At 32.5% G+C, this 19,470-nt stretch overlaps 1 protein-coding gene across 1 annotated transcript; it reads right to left on the bottom strand.

The window, feature by feature from the left end:
* Positions 1-647: 647 nt before the first annotated feature.
* Positions 648-10,931, bottom strand: LOC134267158 (fibropellin-1-like; the record flags this gene model as incomplete). Its single annotated transcript, XM_062749379.1, has 21 exons — positions 10,894-10,931; positions 9,625-9,738; positions 9,308-9,421; positions 9,109-9,222; positions 7,244-7,357; positions 6,413-6,526; positions 6,148-6,261; positions 5,950-6,063; positions 5,119-5,232; positions 4,854-4,967; positions 4,656-4,769; positions 3,821-3,934; positions 3,556-3,669; positions 3,358-3,471; positions 2,521-2,634; positions 2,207-2,320; positions 1,933-2,046; positions 1,608-1,717; positions 1,460-1,518; positions 897-1,069; positions 648-706 (listed from the first exon to the last, which is right to left on the bottom strand). Coding segments are annotated over exons 1-21 (2,241 nt in total), but the record flags the coding sequence as incomplete, so codon positions are not given.
* Positions 10,932-19,470: the final 8,539 nt, after the last annotated feature.

The following is a 19,470-nucleotide window of genomic DNA, read 5'->3' as shown; positions in this document are numbered from 1 at the left end:
ATTAATCTCCCGTTAACATGGTTAAAGTTATAGGTATTATGCATGTACAAATAAATAGAAATAATTAAACAATAACTTATTATTCAACATATAATAACATGTATAGAATTTCAAAAATAAACAAACAGAAATGAACATATAACAAATATAAAACATTCACACTCTTTCACTCATCTTTACAAAACATTATCAAATTAAATAATAACATAATAAGGAAAACAAAATAAAATGATTAAAAGCTGAATTACATAATTCTTTATTTTGTTTCAATTTTTCATTAATAGAATACTTCAGATAAAACATTTATCACAGCATCCTTTCTGCATAAATAAAAGTAAAGAAAACATTTATACTTACTAATGATGGGACTGAAACGCAAATTAAAAAGATTAATGAATAATTTGTTCATTTTTTCTCAAATAAATGCAACATACTTTCATTTGTCTCAGCTCTGCAAAGGGGGATATAAGTCCAGTTCTGTTTTCTTCGAAATTCATAAGGTTTGTTTTATCATAATGATTTTAACTAATTAGTAAACTTTGCATAATTGATGAAGAAGTAAAGAGAAATACAAAAAACATTGTGTAAACATATACGTACATGCAAGCCACTGTATGATTGATAAATTCTTGACAACTATATCCTACATCACATGCTCCTTGTGAGTTCACAACAGCGCATCCATCAGATGAGTTTGTGATAATAACTACAAAGGAACAGAATCAACATCTATATCGTAAGTATGTTCAAAGTTAATTAAATAGATAACAGTTGTACGCATGTATCATATAAATTTGATGATGTAAGAGGTGAATCAAGTTAAGAAGATTTTATCAAGAAAAAACTCTTTCCCACTGTAAAAATGTGTATTGAAAACACTGTATAAAACTTATTACTCTCTCCGTATGTTGAATGCTGTATTGTAGCACTGGTAATGGTGACTATTTCTCCCGAGAAGTTGACAAATACTAGACCATTCACAAGCTTGTACACGGTGTCAACGACGAGTACTTTTGATGTTGGGCTGTCTGGTATGACGAGGTCAAAGTCAACAATTAAGCTTCCCTTTCTTTTAAATAAACATATGATGTCTTATATAAAATATTCGGAACGAAAAAATATATAAATATAAATGTTTTTAAAGGGGAATGGACATAGTTTCGTCTAAAATTTCAAAGGACAAGATAGGGTAAGACCCTTACTTGGCCCCAGTTTTTTGAGTATCTTTCAGAATGATCTAAGAGTTCATCCAAAAAAAAACCTCTTGTCACCTCTGCCACAATTACGGATATAGGGAAGTAATTCCATAGGTCACAGTGACTGCGTTATAACTTATAGCTTTTACTGTGTAATTTTAAATAACAATACCATTGTGGGGTGGGGATAAATACCACATCCTTTCATATATACACATTTTGAAAAAAAAAACAAATAAAAACATACTGCTTTACAAACATACCTCATGCTTTTTATTATGACTTTTGATCCAACGATTCTTTTACTGTAAACATCAGTTAACTATAAAATATAATAAGATGAATGTTTGTTATAAAAATAATGTTAAATAATTCGTTCAAAAAAAATTCAAAAGAGACAAAAATACCAACCGCTTCTTGAACTTTATTCTTTACTTTGTTATAATCTTCTTCTATGCTCAGATTTGCTGTCGTTGTTACATCAAGATTCAAGACAAGCTTATATTTCATTAAATTTGATTCTTCAGAAAAAAAAAAATGTAAAATGGTCAAAAAAATCCCCAAAAGAGAAACATATTTTGAAGTTGTCATTCAAAAACATATTTGAGGTGCAAATGATGAGGATAGTACTCAAATACATTTCATTCGGCTGATAAGAATAAATTTAAATATACGGTATCAATTATATTTGCATTCTTAAAATTTTTAAAAGTAAAAATCCTGCTATTCCACCTACTTGTAGAGCAATCTGTACCATTGAATTCAACATCACACTGACATTCGTACTCATTGACCAAGTCAACACAGGTTCCATTGTTCTGACAAGGCAATGAAGCGCACTCATCGACATCTATACAATTAAATCATAAGAATTTTCCCGAAAGTCCGTATTCTAAGTATTTGCAAGATAAATTTCGTTGCACAATATTATAATCTATAAGGAGATATTACAAGAATTTTTTGGGGGGCAATTTTGAGTAAAGTTTTACTCTTTATTTTAAAAATCTTACCATTTGTACAATTAGTGTCATTGAATCCCGCAGCACAGTTACACTGGTAATCATTGATGAGATCAAGGCATGTCCCGTTGTTCTGACATGGATTTTCAGCACATTCATCAATATCTGTAAGAATTTTTTCTTACGTTTATACCTCTCAAAAAAGGATATTACGTGTTCTGTTGCTGACAAGTAGATTTATAACTACGTATTTCACTTTATTATATTATCAAAAAGTTTTGTTATTAAACAGAAAATTGACAGCCATGTAAAATCTAAAATGTGAACAATAGTTTCATTTGTCTAAGGTTCATTGATTTACTTACTCTCCTCACAGTTTGTTCCATTAAATCCTGCCTCACAAGTGCAGTTGTAATCATTGATGAGGTCCTCACATGTTGCATTGTTTTGACAAGGATTTTCTGCACATTCATCCATATCTGTTACAAATAAAATGCATAAGATATGATCTAGAGATAGAGAGTATTCAATGGTTTGCAATATTGGACAGAATCAGTCATTTCATTCACTACTGGTAAGGGGTTTCTAAAACTTTCATGTGATGGTTTGCAACTGGAGATCGGTAATCTATTTCAGCACTGGCAAAGGATTTTAAAATGTTCACGAGACTTTGAAAATGAAGGTGTGTAGTTCTCAAGCCCGGAAGAAATTGATTGCACCACTGAAAAAGACTTCTTTCATGGAACATATGGAGATAACGAACAGTATTCAAGATCAAAAGTCAGTAAAACAATACGAAATGGGAGCACAGCAAACACGGCCCTCCAAAACATCAGATGTGGGATCAGGTCATGATATTGATCAAGAAAAATCTCGAGTAATGAGTGAGTGAGGTGAGAGCAGTATCGTTAAGGATATTGTCAGGAGATATTAAGGAGCAGACGGATAATTCAGGGGACACCAGAAAGGGGTCAGGTTAAACAGGGGTTAGGTCAAGGCACGTCAAAGTGTATAATACTTTCAAAATATCTTTGTTCGTGGTAGAATACATAGACTGGTATGAGTCTTCAGACTTCAAGAGTTCTGAGATAAATATTAAAATACTAGTGTAACTTGAATGAAGTCTAAAAGATAAAATATATCTTCCAGAAAAAATCAACATTTCCTTGAAATAAAAAACATGCTTTGTTATATATACTCACTGTTTGTACAATTAGTGTCATTAAATCCTGCAGCACAGTTACATTGGTAATCATTGATGAGATCAAGGCATGTCCCATTGTTCTGACATGGATTTTCAGCACATTCATCAATATCTGTAACAGATGCTCTTTGTTAAGCATAACTGATTTTAAACTAGTTTTATTCACCGTCATTTCATATCATTTTCATTGACTTACCTTCCTCGCAATTGGTTCCATTAAATCCTGGAGCACAGCTACACTCATAATCATTGATGAGATCCGCACATGTTCCATTGTTCTGACAAGGACTATCGGCGCATTCATCAATATCTGTCAAAAAAGTCTTTCATGTAATCCCAACTTTCACTTATACAAAGGATAGCCAATGTTCTTAAGCATTGACGTTTCAGAATTCGCAGAGTTGTGATATCTAAAATGTTATCTAAAGTTTCATTTGTCTTAGGTTCATTAATTTACTTACTCTCCTCACAGTTTGTTCCATTGAATCCTGCAACACAACTGCAGTTGTAATCATTGATGAGGTCCACACATGTTGCATTGTTTTGACAAGGATTTTCTGCACATTCATCTATATCTGTAACAAATGAAATGCATAAGATAGGATTAAGAGATAAAGAATATTCAATGCTTTGCAATATTGAGTCGAATCAGTCATTTCATTCACTACTGGTAAAGAATTTCTAAAATTTTCAAGTGATAGTTTGCAATTGGATCGGTAACTTATTTCACCACTGGCAAAGGATTTTAAAATGATCACGAGACTTTGAAAATGAAGGTGTGTAGTTTTCAAGCCCGGAAGAAATTAACTGCATGACTGAAAAAGATTTCTTTTATGGAACATATGGAGATAACGAACAGTATTCAAGATCACAAGTCCGTAAAACAATACAAAATGGGAGCAAAGCAAACACGGCCCTCCAAAACATCAGATGTTGGATCACGTTATGATATTGATCAAGAAAAATCTCAAGTAATGACTAAGTGAGAGCAGTGTCGTAAAGGATATTGTCAGGAGATGTTCAGGAATAGACGGATAATTCAGGGGACGCCAGAAAGTGGTCAGGTTAAACAGGGATTAGGTCAAGGCGCGTCAATGGGGAGAATACTTTTAGATTATCTTTGTCTGTGGTGGAATACACAGACTGGTGTAAGACGTCAGACTTCAAGATATCTGAGATTAGGATTAAAATACTAGTATAACTTGAATGAACTCTAAAAGATAAAATATATCTTCCAGAAAAAGTCAACATTTCCTTGAAATAAAAAAAAAAACATGTTTGGTTATATATACTCACTGTTTGTACAATTAGTGTCATTGAATCCTGCAGCACAGTAACATTGGTAATCATTGATGAGATCAAGGCATGTCCCATTGTTCTGACATGGATTTTCAGCACATTCATCAATATCTGTAACAGATGCTCTTTGCTAAGCATAACTGATTTTAAACTAGTTTTATTCACCGTCATTTCATATCATTTTCATTGACTTACCCTCCTCGCAATTGGTTCCATTAAATCCAGGAGCACAGCTACACACATAACCATTGATGAGGTCCGCACATGTTCCATTGTTCTGACAAGGACTATTGGTGCATTCATCAATATCTGTAAAAAAGTCTTTCATGTAATCCCAACTTTCACTTATACAAAGGATAACCAATGTTCCTAAGCATTGATGTATTAGAATTCGCAGAGTTGTGATATCTAAAATGTGATCTCAAGTTTTATTTTGTCTTAGGTTCATTAATTTACTTACTCTCCTCACAGTTTGTTCCATTGAATCCTGCAACACAACTGCAGTTGTAATCATTGATGAGGTCCACACATGTTGCATTGTTTTGACAAGGATTTTCTGCACATTCATCGATATCTGTTAAAATGAAATGCATAAGATAGGATTAAGAGATAAAGAATATTCAGTGGTTTGCAATATTGAATCGAATCAGTCATTTCATTCACTACTGGTAAAGAATTTCTAAAACTTTCAAGGGATTGTTTGCAATTTAATCGGTAACTTCTTTCACCACTGGCAAAGGATTATAAAAAGATCACGAGACTTTGAAAATGAAGGTGTGTAGTTTTCAAGCCCGAAAGAAATGGATTGCACGACTGATAAAGACTTCTTTCATGGAACATATGGAGATAACGAACAGTATTCAAGATCACAAGTCCGTAAAACAATACAAAATGGGAGCAAAGCAAACACGGCCCTCCAAAACATCAGATGTTGGATCACGTTATGATATTGATCAAGAAAAATCTCAAGTAATGACTAAGTGAGAGTAGTGTCGTAAAGGATATTGTCAGGAGATGTTCAGGAATAGACGGATAATTCAGGGGACGCCAGAAAGTGGTCAGGTTAAACAGGGATTAGGTCAAGGTACGTCAATGGGGAGAATACTTTTAGATTATCTTTGTCTGTGGTGGAATACACAGACTGGTGTAAGACGTCAGACTTCAAGATATCTGAGATTAGGATTAAAATACTAGTATAACTTGAATGAACTCTAAAAGATAAAATATATCTTCCAGAAAAAGTCAACATTTCCTTGAAATAAAAAAAACATGCTTGGTTATATATACTCACTGTTTGTACAATTAGTGTCATTGAATCCTGCAGCACAGTAACATTGGTAATCATTGATGAGATCAAGGCATGTCCCATTGTTCTGACATGGATTTTCAGCACATTCATCAATATCTGTAACAGATGCTCTTTGCTAAGCATAACTGATTTTAAACTAGTTTTATTCACCGTCATTTCATATCATTTTCATTGACTTACCCTCCTCGCAATTGGTTCCATTAAATCCAGGAGCACAGCTACACTCATAACCATTGATGAGGTCCGCACATGTTCCATTGTTCTGACAAGGACTATTGGTGCATTCATCAATATCTGTAAAAAAGTCTTTCATGTAATCCCAACTTTCACTTATACAAAGGATAACCAATGTTCCTAAGCAATGATGTATTAGAATTCGCAGAGTTGTGATATCTAAAATGTGATCTCAAGTTTTATTTTGTCTTAGGTTCATTAATTTACTTACTCTCCTCACAGTTTGTTCCATTGAATCCTGCAACACAACTGCAGTTGTAATCATTGATGAGGTCCACACATGTTGCATTGTTTTGACAAGGATTTTCTGCACATTCATCGATATCTGTTAAAATGAAATGCATAAGATAGGATTAAGAGATAAAGAATATTCAGTGGTTTGCAATATTGAATCGAATCAGTCATTTCATTCACTACTGGTAAAGAATTTCTAAAACTTTCAAGGGATTGTTTGCAATTTAATCGGTAACTTCTTTCACCACTGGCAAAGGATTATAAAAAGATCACGAGACTTTGAAAATGAAGGTGTGTAGTTTTCAAGCCCGGAAGAAATGGATTGCACGACTGATAAAGACTTCTTTCATGGAACATATGGAGATATCGAACAGTATTCAAGATCACAAGTCCGTAAAACAATACAAAATGGGAGCAAAGCAAACACGGCCCTCCAAAACATCAGATGTTGGATCACGTTATGATATTGATCAAGAAAAATCTCAAGTAATGACTAAGTGAGAGTAGTGTCGTAAAGGATATTGTCAGGAGATGTTCAGGAATAGACGGATAATTCAGGGGACGCCAGAAAGTGGTCAGGTTAAACAGGGATTAGGTCAAGGTACGTCAATGGGGAGAATACTTTTAGATTATCTTTGTCTGTGGTGGAATACACAGACTGGTGTAAGACGTCAGACTTCAAGATATCTGAGATTAGGATTAAGATACTAGTATAACTTGAATGAACTCTAAAAGATAAAATATATCTTCCAGAAAAAGTCAACATTTCCTTGAAATAAAAAAAACATGCTTGGTTATATATACTCACTGTTTGTACAATTAGTGTCATTGAATCCTGCAGCACAGTAACATTGGTAATCATTGATGAGATCAAGGCATGTCCCATTGTTCTGACATGGATTTTCAGCACATTCATCAATATCTGTAACAGATGCTCTTTGTTAAGCATAACTGATTTTAAACTAGTTTTATTCACCGTCATTTCATATCATTTTCATTGACTTACCTTCCTCGCAATTGGTTCCATTAAATCCAGAAGCACAGCTACACTCATAACCATTGGTGAGATCCGCACATGTTCCATTGTTCTGACAAGGACTATTGGTGCATTCATCAATATCTGTAAAAAAGTCTTTCATGTAATCCCAACTTTCACTTATACAAAGGATAACCAATGTTCCTAAACATTGATGTATCAGAATTCGCAGAGTTGTGATATCTAAAATGTGATCTCAAGTTTCATTTTGTCTTAGGTTCATTAATTTACTTACTCTCCTCACAGTTTGTTCCATTGAATCCTGCAACACAACTGCAGTTGTAATCATTGATGAGGTCCACACATGTTGCATTGTTTTGACAAGGATTTTCTGCACATTCATCGATATCTGTTACAAATGAAATGCATAAGATATGATTAAGAGATAAAGAATATTCAGTGGTTTGCAATATTGAATCGAATCAGTCATTTCATTCACTACTGGTAAAGAATTTCTAAAACTTTCAAGGGATTGTTTGCAATTGGATCGGTAACTTCTTTCACCACTGGCAAAGGATTATAAAAAGATCACGAGACTTTGAAAATGAACTGATTTTTACTAGTTTTATTCACCGTCATTTCATATCATTTGACTTACCTTCCTCGCAATTGGTTCCATTATATCCAGGAACACAGCTACACTCATAACCATTGATAAGATCCGAACATGTTCCATTGTTCTGACAAGGACTATTGGCGCATTCATCAATATCTGTAAAAACGTCTTTCTTGTAATCCCAACTTTCACTTGTACAAAGGATAACCAATGTTCTTAAGCATTGACGTATCATAATTTTCAGAGTTGTGATATCTGTGTGATCTAAAGTTTCATTTTTCTTAGGTTCATTAATTTACTTACTCTCCTCACAGTTTGTTCCATTAAATCCTGCAACACAACTGCAGTTGTAATCATTGATGAGATCCACACATGTTGCATTGTTTAGACACGAACTTTCTGAACATTCATCAATATCTGTAATGAATATCATGTATATAAGAGATGACTTTGAAAAAGAGAATATTCCATGGTTGCTATAGAGTATACAGTATGTAATTTTCTTGTCAACAGTATCAGGTGCAGAGCAAGTTAGTCAAAAATTTATACTTTTATGAATGCAAAGAACAGTAGTGAAATTTTTAAGGATTCTCTTTTATGAATGAGATAAATTCTTATTTTTATATCCAACTTATTAACATTGATTTTTTTGTAAACAGCATTCCTTTCCTTTTACTTTTCATGAAAATTTCAAAGTGGCACTGTAGGTGAACACTTGTGAGACCTTCTTGCTAAGCAATTGTAAGACTGAAGGCTAGATTGAAGGTTGAAAATTTTAGATATGTTATTAGACAAAATATGACTGTTTAATCTCTCTCTCTCCCAACTCAGGCTTGAAGCCTTGATATGTGGGTTGGGGGATTTTTTGTCCAAGAAAATTTCAGTATCAATGTGAAATTTAAAGAGATATTTTAAAAAAATGTCTTGTTCTTGCAGGTCTAACAAGATTTTTTGACAGTAAGTCGGAAGTGTGCGACACATCTTCAAAGATTGCCCTGTCTTAATGAGCTTTAAGAAAATATCATTCAAATGGTTTAACTATCCAAAATGTATTATTTATTATTCTCTTTTATACACTTACTGTTTGTACAATTAGTGTCATTGAATCCTGCAGCACAGTTACATTGGTAATCATTGATGAGATCAAGGCATGTTCCATTGTTCTGACATGGATTTTCAGCACATTCATCAATATCTGTAAAAAATACTCTAGGTTAAGTGTGACTAATTCTGAAAATGGTTTGATAAATCGTACTTTAATATTATTTTGATTTATTTACCCTCTTCGCAATTGGTTCCATTAAATCCAGGAAAACAGTTACACTCATACCCATTGATGAGGTCCACACACGTTCCATTGTTCTGACAAGGACTATCAGAACATTCATCAATATCTGTAAAAACTTCTTTTATTCAAACGTTTCTCTCTCTCTCTTATTTCAAAGGATATTAAATGTTCTGAAGCATAAGCATTCCAAAATAATACACCGGTATACAAATTTAAAAATATCTCTTGATGAATAAACAATTTACAGTGTTGTGTTATCTGAAATTAGATGAATAGAATCAGTTGTCTTAATTTCAAAAATTTACGTACTCTCTTCACAGATTGTTCCATTAAATCCTGCCTCACAACTGCAATTGTAATCATTGATGAGGTCCACGCATGTTCCATTGTTTTGACAAGGATTTCCACCACACTCATTAATATCTGTAAAATATACAGCAAAAGACAGGAAATTAAAATACAGAATATTCAATGTTTTGCAATTTGATTGTTAATTTATTTCACTACAGGGACAGGCTTTCACGAAGGTACATCACGTGACCCTAGTTAAGAAAAAAAGGAAGTTTTGACTAATCAAGTTTAGGGTCATCGGGGTTTCAGTCAAGGGAAATTGATATCAGTGAAAAGACAGGAAAGTCAGAGAATTTCAAGGAACATCAGAAAGTAGACAAGAGTAACAAGGGTTTGGTGAGATGACGTCAAAGGAAGAAATGGTAGACATGAGGTTATAGTAAAAATTCTGGAAGAAAGATGAAAATAGCAACGGTTTTTTTTTTATTTAAGACAAAAACATTTCGGTTGTGACAGTAGGAAACTTTAATGAATGCAAAGCACAGTACTGAAAATTTCATTATATCCTTTCCTACTGGTAAAAAAATTTCTTAATGAGCAAAATACTTGTGAATAACATTTTTTTCTCCCTCTATATTGTAATTGCTTCACTCCATTCATGACAAAATATCGTAGACTTTTGCACGATAGTATGAAGAGACATTCTTTTATATTTACAAAAAGATTGAACTTTGAAAACAAAGATTTTAATATATCGTCAATAAATCTTAAAAGATATCTCTTTAAAGAAGCAATCTTTCCTTAGAAAAACCGTGTTTCTTGATCTCTTATACTCTTAGTGTATGTACGGTTAGTGTCATTGAATCCTGCAACACAGTTACATTCGTAATTATTGATCAGATCAAGGCATGTTCCATTGTTCTGACATGGATTTTCAACACATTCATCAATATCTGTAAATATTTAATGCAAGAAATTTGTAAATAAGGAACGATAATGAAAAAAAAATACCCGAAGAGGTTAAAATATTAATGATTAACAAAATGCTTCAGATATTTCCTAAAAAAAACAACATTTCATACATTAATTCCAATGTAACATTTAACATATCATCTTTGTTTTCATATTAGATATTCCATGATGTCTCAAGATGAATTCATTTTTTTTAAAGGATTTTAGATATTTGAATACTCGTTTTATATTATCATCGCTAAGTTATTATTAAATTTTACGTTTTATGGTATACATTTTACCTTATGAATAGTTTTGTTAAATTCACTTACTCACTGTTTGTACAGTTCATATCATTAAATCCAGAAACGCAGTCACATCGATATCTATTAAATATATCTAAAGCTAGGTGTATATTATATTATGTTAGAGTATAGGCGTATAGAATATGGTTTTTAAAACCTTTATCAGTCTACTAACATTTAACATTTCCTATGTGTTTAAACAGATTGAAAAAAATGCATTCGAAACATAAAATGTACGTATTTTGATTGAAAGTTGCAGGGATATAGCAACCCTGTTTTAGGGATCTACAGATTTTCAATTTGGATAAAATGCGGATTAAAGGAGCAACAGAAAGCGAGTTCAATGTGATTTTTTTCCCCAAAAAATTACAATTTAATCAAAACTTACCCAGATTTTTAAAATGCAAAAATCGGATCGCGGAGTAGATGAAAATTTAGTAAGTTACAGACAATAATCTATATAATGTCTGCAGTCACATTCTCTGTAAATTTGAAACGAAATCAAAAACAGCCCAGAACTACAAACTAATAAGAATTGATACATCGATTCGTATACCAAATTATGGCTATATTTTGTTTTGTTGAAAAGAAGTACGGTTTAGAAAATAGGTAGTCCTTATTGAAAACGACAAAAATGATAACGTTTTAGAACGTCACGGAGCAACAGATAACGACGATGCAATTTTGTATTTTACTAAAAAAACACCTGAATAAACCCTAAAAATGTTGGAGGAATCAAAAAAATATGTCACAAGCGAGTTGTGCATGTGGTACAAACAGTACAAGCAGTATTTGGGTGACAGAGACTCTGTATCGGTTGAGGACAATCTGTGAAGCTACAATTTAACAGTAAAATCTTAACAGTCTTTAAAAAATTGGAACGTCAAGGAAAGACATACATTGTAGGTGCTTCAGAGTTGCAAGGATGGATATGGAGATAACGAACAGTATTTAATCTCAAAGTACATTAAACAGTATACAAAATCAGAGCTGCCCAAGGATTTCATGAGTGGGCATTGGATTATACTGTGTGAAATGTATAGGGATAGTAATTTTTAGAAATTCTTGACGCTATTTTTTGACGTTACATTTCCGTTAAGTGTGCTCCGCGGGTACAAAACATGTTGATTTTAAAATGAAGTAAATTGATTTCTGTTAAAGCGAATGAAATGAAACTTCACGCATCAACAAAACAAATATTTGTACATATTATATTGTGCTTATTTTAAATTTCTAGTGAGTAATTAAACGAAGATTGACATCCTCCACAAAGTTTTTGAACAACCTTCGTATTTCTGCATGAGTCTTTTTTTCTGTTCACAAATTTATCTTGGTGATTGAACATATGTATCTTTATAGCAATATATATATATATATATATATATATATATATATATATATATATATATATATATATAACTATCCGAGAAGAAACTGAAAATATCGAGTTGACAGGCGCAAGTTATCAAATAAAAGGGGATCTGAAGCATTAAGGTTAATAATCTAAGGACGTCAACAGAACAATTAAGTTTTTCATTTTTTAATCAACAATAGTACTTGTATCCATTCAACAAGTCACTTTTTCAAGGGAAATGTTGATATACAAGGCATGATAAAACATCGTACATTATATAATGTCAACAGTATCGGAGAATATAATATTGATTCACTGCACATACAATAGTGTAGTGATCTAGAAAGTTGGTTAATTTTGTCTTCTGTGCGATATCAACAGCAAAACTGAGTGATACGGTTAACGATATAATAGATTTCAAGTTGAGATTTAATGGGATATCAGTTTTCAGAATTTTAAGTACCATCACATTTAATATTTTCCTGTGGTTTTCGCCTGCACCATAAATATCTGTGCAAGAAAAGGTGACGTTGAAAGGAAAATTGATGGGTTTTTTATTTGAGTATTCTCTTTCTTTCATTTGATTTAGAATTACCGTTTGTACAATTTGTTCTATTGAATCCATCGACACATTGACACCCGTAGTTGTTTATGAGGTCAATACACGTTCCATTTTTTTGACAAGGATCATCCGCACATTTGTCTACATTCAAGAAGACAAAACAATTAACGATTGCATTTTATTTATCTATCATCATAAATGCTATCTTAAATATGTAGGATTATACGCGTAATATTACTTTTGTTTAATATACTAGTATATAATATTTAATTGGATAGTGCTGAATAATATGTTTTAATTAGATTGATACTTTTACAATGTAACAAAAATCACCAATTGTGCAGTTCGTCCCATTGAATCCAGGAACACAGAGGCATTTGAAGCCGATTTTGAGGTCTAGACATGTTCCGTTGTTTTTACATGGATCATCCACACATTCATCGATATCTGAGCCAGAAACAAACCAATTGTTACATTCAAATTTATTTTAGACATTGTAAATCTTTAGATGATTGCATGATTTTTGTATGTTATTAAAGATATTAACAGTTAGAAGTATGTAATAGCAGTTGATCAAAAATAGACTTTTAACAAAATTAATTCATCACCTAAGCAAGAACACCCCCGCATCTTCATAATGTCCACAGTTATGATTTCCCCATCCGCTATGAAAGCAAAGGGATATGTCTGTTTCTGTTCCATAACATCGAACATCATCCAACCAAATCTGTCCACTTCCCTCACCAAAGTATGCACGGGAAAATTGCTGTTGCATTTTGTCTGAAATAAACTGTAATCGCTTAACAGTAGTAGACCTAATATTTCACTATCGGTTATAATTCGTCTCCTAGTTGAAGGCTAATCTACAATGGCAAATCTAACATGTAACCTATGGGTATTGACTTATCTGATTATGGCCTGTAAATTTTCTGATTATACTTGTAAGCCATTGAGCATTATAAATGTAGCATTAACTAGATCCTAGTAAAGGTTTTGCATTGAATCATCTGAGTTTTAGCCTATACACTTTACAGCCTATTGACAACACATCTTCTTAGAAAAGGTATAATTTAGGCCAAATTCAGTGAAACATCTTAGTACTGAGAATGAAGTCTACAGTTACTCGTAATCTGACATCCAATAATAACACTTTTATTTTAAAAAGTATTCTATGGATAAACAAAGGGCAAAATTGACCTTTTGAGTAAAATAACTTTCACCTATACACGTAAACATACGGATGCCTTATGCCTCAATGTTTGAGAGACATGGACTGTACAAGACTAGAACATAATAAGCTTCAAAATAAGGTCATAGTGATATACCCCGGTACTTCTGAGATACAAACACATTCTCCGAAGATGCAACAGCTAAAAGGTTTGATTGTTTTAGACATCGCATTGCTTACAAGCTCCACGGCACAGTCGACTACAATCAATTTGACTGTATAGCCATAAAGGATTAAATTTGTTGTCATATAAAGAATAAAAGATGCATAGAAACACAATTATGTATAATATTCCACGAAAAGGTTAAGAAAATAGAAATCAATTACTTTTTCAAGTTGAAAAGAATTTTCGTTATTTGCTTGCATCTTTCAGATAGATTTTATGTCTAATCATTATGCTTTTGTTAATTGCAAAATGAAAAGCATATGATATTTTTCAAAGAAATCGATTTAACACTATGTGAATTTGTTATTAGAAAAAGACGTTTATGGCAACCTCAGTTCCAATTCTTTGTGATAAACGAAATGACTTTCTATCGTCATCCTTCCTTCCATATTTAGCAATATACAATTATCGCATGAATATGGAGAAAAGTCCCCCATATTGATGCAATACAAGGGAGCATGCTTTATACACAATGTCTAAACCGAGACAAGCCGATGGAACACGGCTGTCGACGGTCTCATTCGGGTCGGTATTTTGCAAATTATATGGTCGATTAAAGTGACCGATTTTGGCAATAAAATGTATGACAAGAACTGGTGTTCAAATTTGACTGAACGGCCCATAGGAAATGCTTACTCCTGCATGGCATCTGAAACTATCAATGATGTTTTGGTCTGTTTTCAATTTGTGTTGTGCCAATGAAAGTTTGTTTGTCTGTTGTTTAACATCCCTCTCGAGAATTTTTTACTCATATGAAGACGACACCACTTGCCGGTGGAGAACTACAAATTTTAACCTATGTTAGGCACCCAGGGCCACTGAAAAGTGAGGGATCTTTTTTCGTGCCAACACGGAGCTCGTTTTTTCGGTCTCATCCGAAGGACCAGACTCTACATTTCACAGTGTGAGTCGAACCTGCGACGTAAGGATCAACTCCTCACTCCGAGAATTTAGAGCAGACGCTCTTACCACTATGCTACACGGGCGACAAATGGACGTTTGAGCTTGACCTCTGATCATTATCATCATATTTCATAATTGGATAGATTAATATTTTCCCCCTAAAAATAAAAAAGAGAACATGAACTTGCCTTATTTTTAGAACTAATTCAAATTATATCTAATTATCATCACTGTGGAATTTTGTTTTCTTAAATGTATGGGGTTAATTTTCAATACTTGAAAATAAGCTTTCAAAATATATATATAAAAAATAGTTCAGTTTCAAATTGTGGCAAATCTTCCCTTTAAGGACAGATGATACAAACAACTTTTTGCTTTTGAGGAAATTTAATATCATGCCATAAGTTTAGAAAAAGATAATTCGTGGAATATTTTCTCCTAAGAACTGGAAAATGAAATAGACTTTGAAAATATTAGAAATAATTCAACAAAGTAACAAATATGGACAAATCAAACTCAGTAAAGGTATACAGGTGAAAACAAATTTCAGAATATGTAAGCTTGTTGATAAAAGTGTAATATAAACTTTAAAAATATATACCAAGCTAAAAGAATTTTATAAGGAGGAAAAACAAAATGACAAAATATCAACAATATCACATTCGCTGATTTTTACCATTTTGCCTTTTCTGGTTAGGTATATTGTTCTACTGATAATATTACACGCTTTGCGCAAATCTTACATATTCTGAAACTGGTTTTCATCTGTAAACCTTTACCGAGTGTGTTTTGTAAATATTTGTAATTTAATTGTAATATTACTAGTGTTTTGTAAGTCTATTTCACTTTCCTGTTCGTGATAGAAAAAAATTATGAATTATCCACTTTTCTAAACCTGAGACATGATATTAAATCTTCTTCTAAAAAGATGTTTGTATCATCTGACCTAATACCTCTATTGACAAGTCTTATTGGCATAGGCCTTTTAAAGTTAAAGAAACTTTATTAGGAAATTAAAAGCTACCATATGGATAAGAAGAAGGAATAAGAAAGAAAGAAATCTTGCTGTCATTATTGAATCCCTCTGTATGTTTCATATTTTTTGTTTAATATCAGTTTTGGAAATACCGAATGATTTTCTAAGAGACAAAAATTTTCCCAAATTTTCTCTTCATATATCAAACATATCTAGTTTGACTCAACCATTTGCAAGATGTATTCCAAAAAAGTAGCATTATCCCATTAAATTTTAAATTGAATATATTTCAGTTTGCTTTTATAAACAAGGGGAAGAAATTTGAAAATAAATTTTTTTTAATTAAAAAAATGGACAAAAAGCAGTTTAAAGATATCCTGAGTTGTGTACCTTTGATATCCAAGCATCTCACAGATAACACCGGCATCTATAGAACCCCAACTATCATCACAGACTGTACCCCATACACCGGAATGGAAGACCTCAACTCGGCCATTGCTTGGGTATATTCCACCGACAAGTCTTACACTAGTACTGTTGAATAATTCACCTGATAAAGTCAACATAATATACTGTGAATTAAGGGTGTCGACTTGGGTTTTAACAGCGGAATTGTACTTCACGTATCATAGTAAAATAAAGACATAGTGTATTTACTCTTTTAAAGGTGCATGGACACAGAATTAAAGTTAATATTTTCTGTATAATATCATGACTTATATATTTTTAATAGCATTTCACAATAATATATATATCAAAAAAATTATTTCTTCTTAAAGTAATTTAAACTTCAAATTTTTGGATGGGTTTGATTTACATACCCTTGCACTCTCATAAAGAATGAATCGTTTCAACGTCCAAATCTGGCCCCTCTATAATTTACAAAAAATAAAATGAAAGATTTTCTAAATATTTCTGCCTCAATTTTTCCATCAAACATCGTAGTTTATTGATTTCAATTTTAATTTTTAATTCCATGCACTGCAATTAGGTATTTATCTGATAAATATAGCAGGGGTACATTGTTTACATCGATTTCTCATAGACTTTAGGCCACACCCCCAGTTTGCAAGCCATTTTTTGTCCCCGCTTGAAAAGTGGGGGATATTAATTTGGGTCTGTCCGTCCGTCCGTCTGTCCGTCGCTCTGTCTGTCTGTAACGCTTTCGTTTCCACACGATATCTCGAGAACCCTTTGAGCTTTTGTAATGAAATTTTGCATAGCAACTCCCTATGGACTAAAAAAAGACCCTATTGATTTTGAGGTCAAAAGGTCAAAGGTCAAGGTCATAAATTCGCAAATTCTGTCTGTTATAACACTTTCGTTTCCGCGCGATATCTCGAGAACCCTTTGAGCTTTTGCAATGAAATTTTACTTAACAACTCCCTGTGGCTTAAGGAAGACCCCTATTCATTTTGAGGTCAAAAGGTCAAACTTCAAGGTCATAAATGTAAACATTCTGTTTGTGTGTAACATTATCGTTTTCGGGCGATATTTCAAGAGGATGTTGAGCTTTTGCAATGTAATTTTATAAATTAAGCTCCCTTGAACCTCTCTCACCCCTCTCAAAGCGTCCCGCCCCGTTTGTTTTATTAGTATTGATTGTATTACATGTTGCTATTTTTAGCACAGGGGCATGAAGGAGAGTTGTTACGTATAAAACAGGTTCTCGGCGGCTTTATATTTTTATTACATCTATTAGAACTGTTTAATAAAGGTTAAACTAGACACTATGCATTGTGTTAAAGTTTGACAATATATCGAACGTGAATATATACATGTATGTGACTTAATGTTTGTATATGGTACGCCATCACTGCCTTATAGCACACAACTATGCATTTATTATGTCAATTTATCATAGCGTGATGTGAACGTATCTTTACGTTAGGTCAATTTTTTATGAGATGATGAAAAATATCTTAACATCATGCCAATGCTGCATTACATAAAGTAATTACATCCTTTCATTATGTCAGCACTTCATAACTTGAAGTAAAAAATTAATTATGTGGAGTGATAATGTGTTTACATTGAGTTAAAACTTTATTACGTGAAATGAATGTTTCTTTAAATCATTTCATTTCTTTAATATGTGAGGTCAAAATTGCATTACGTCAAGTAAATTGTGTTTTATAATTAAACTTATCATTACATGAAGTCAAAAATCCATTCCTTTTTGAGAGTGTGTATTTCTATTATATCAAAGCATTATTTATATAATAGTGTTGCATTATGCATGTACTATGCCTAAATAGTAGGCAGGGTTTGACACATGGTGCACGAGCCGGAGGCGAGTGCACTATGTGTCAAACCCTGCCTACTATTTAGGCATAGTACATGCATAATGCAACACTATTGTTATTATTATGCTGACTGTTGTAATTATTTATGCGGCAATCTATTTGACTTTTTCCTGAAAATATCGGTGCTTAAACAGCGCACTTGCAAGAACTCATTCAAAATATTCATGCTAAAATTGTTTGTATGCTTAGTTATTTTGGTTACTAGTATTTTCTCTAAATAAGTCGGGATTTTCTGTCCCAAAGCAACACATCTTTATTTTCTGTTATGTTAGTAAGCCTTATTTGTTTGCAGACGTCGATTCTCATTGATTATTTTCTTTTACATCCTTCAATCAATCGTCATATAAAAAAGCGTTTTAATGACCCTATAAAATCAGTTCATCTAACGATCTGTATGTAATTAGTTTGAAAGTTTGTTGTACACATTAATCTAAAATTCCTTAGAATAATATAACTGTTTTCAAATAATATTTGTCTATTTTCTCCTTCTTGTGTCAATTGTATAAATTAAGTTTATATATTTAATAAAATTGCACCAATCAGTGATCGTCTCTATGGCGTAATCGATAAGGCATCGGACTGACAATCTCATAGTCGTGAGTTCGATCCCCGGCATGAGCATGAAAGAAGTTTATTCAGTAAATAAAGCCGTGCACTATTTCGGCATAGTATGCTTACGCTATATAAATCCTTAGACCACTATGCGAGAATAGTAGGGTATGGGTTATATAATGACAAACTGACAGGAAGCATAATAATACGTGATATGGATTTATCTTTATTTTACGGCGAGAGCATCATGATGTGAGGTGAACACATCTTACCTTCATGTCAGTGCTTTATTACGTGGTGTAAAAAGTGTATAATATAATGTGAACATATCTTTAGATTATATCAACACTTTATTACATTATGTCAAAACTCCATACCGTGATGTGGATATGTTATAACGTTATGTCAACTCTTTCTTATGTGATCTAAAATAGCTTTATATTGTGTTAAATTTTTATCATGTTGATTCCAAAAGTGCATTACCTGATGTAAAAATACATTTACATTATCTCAAAGCTATATATCTAGTATATAATGAATGTTTTACAGATTGTTTATGTT

Source organism: Saccostrea cucullata, unplaced genomic scaffold (assembly GCF_032062105.1).
Source record: "Saccostrea cucullata isolate Sc308-1 unplaced genomic scaffold, CSIRO_AGI_Scuc_v1 ctg10147, whole genome shotgun sequence".
Taxonomy (NCBI): Eukaryota; Metazoa; Mollusca; class Bivalvia; order Ostreida; family Ostreidae; genus Saccostrea; species Saccostrea cuccullata.
This window is presented reverse-complemented; position numbering and strand designations above follow the sequence as displayed.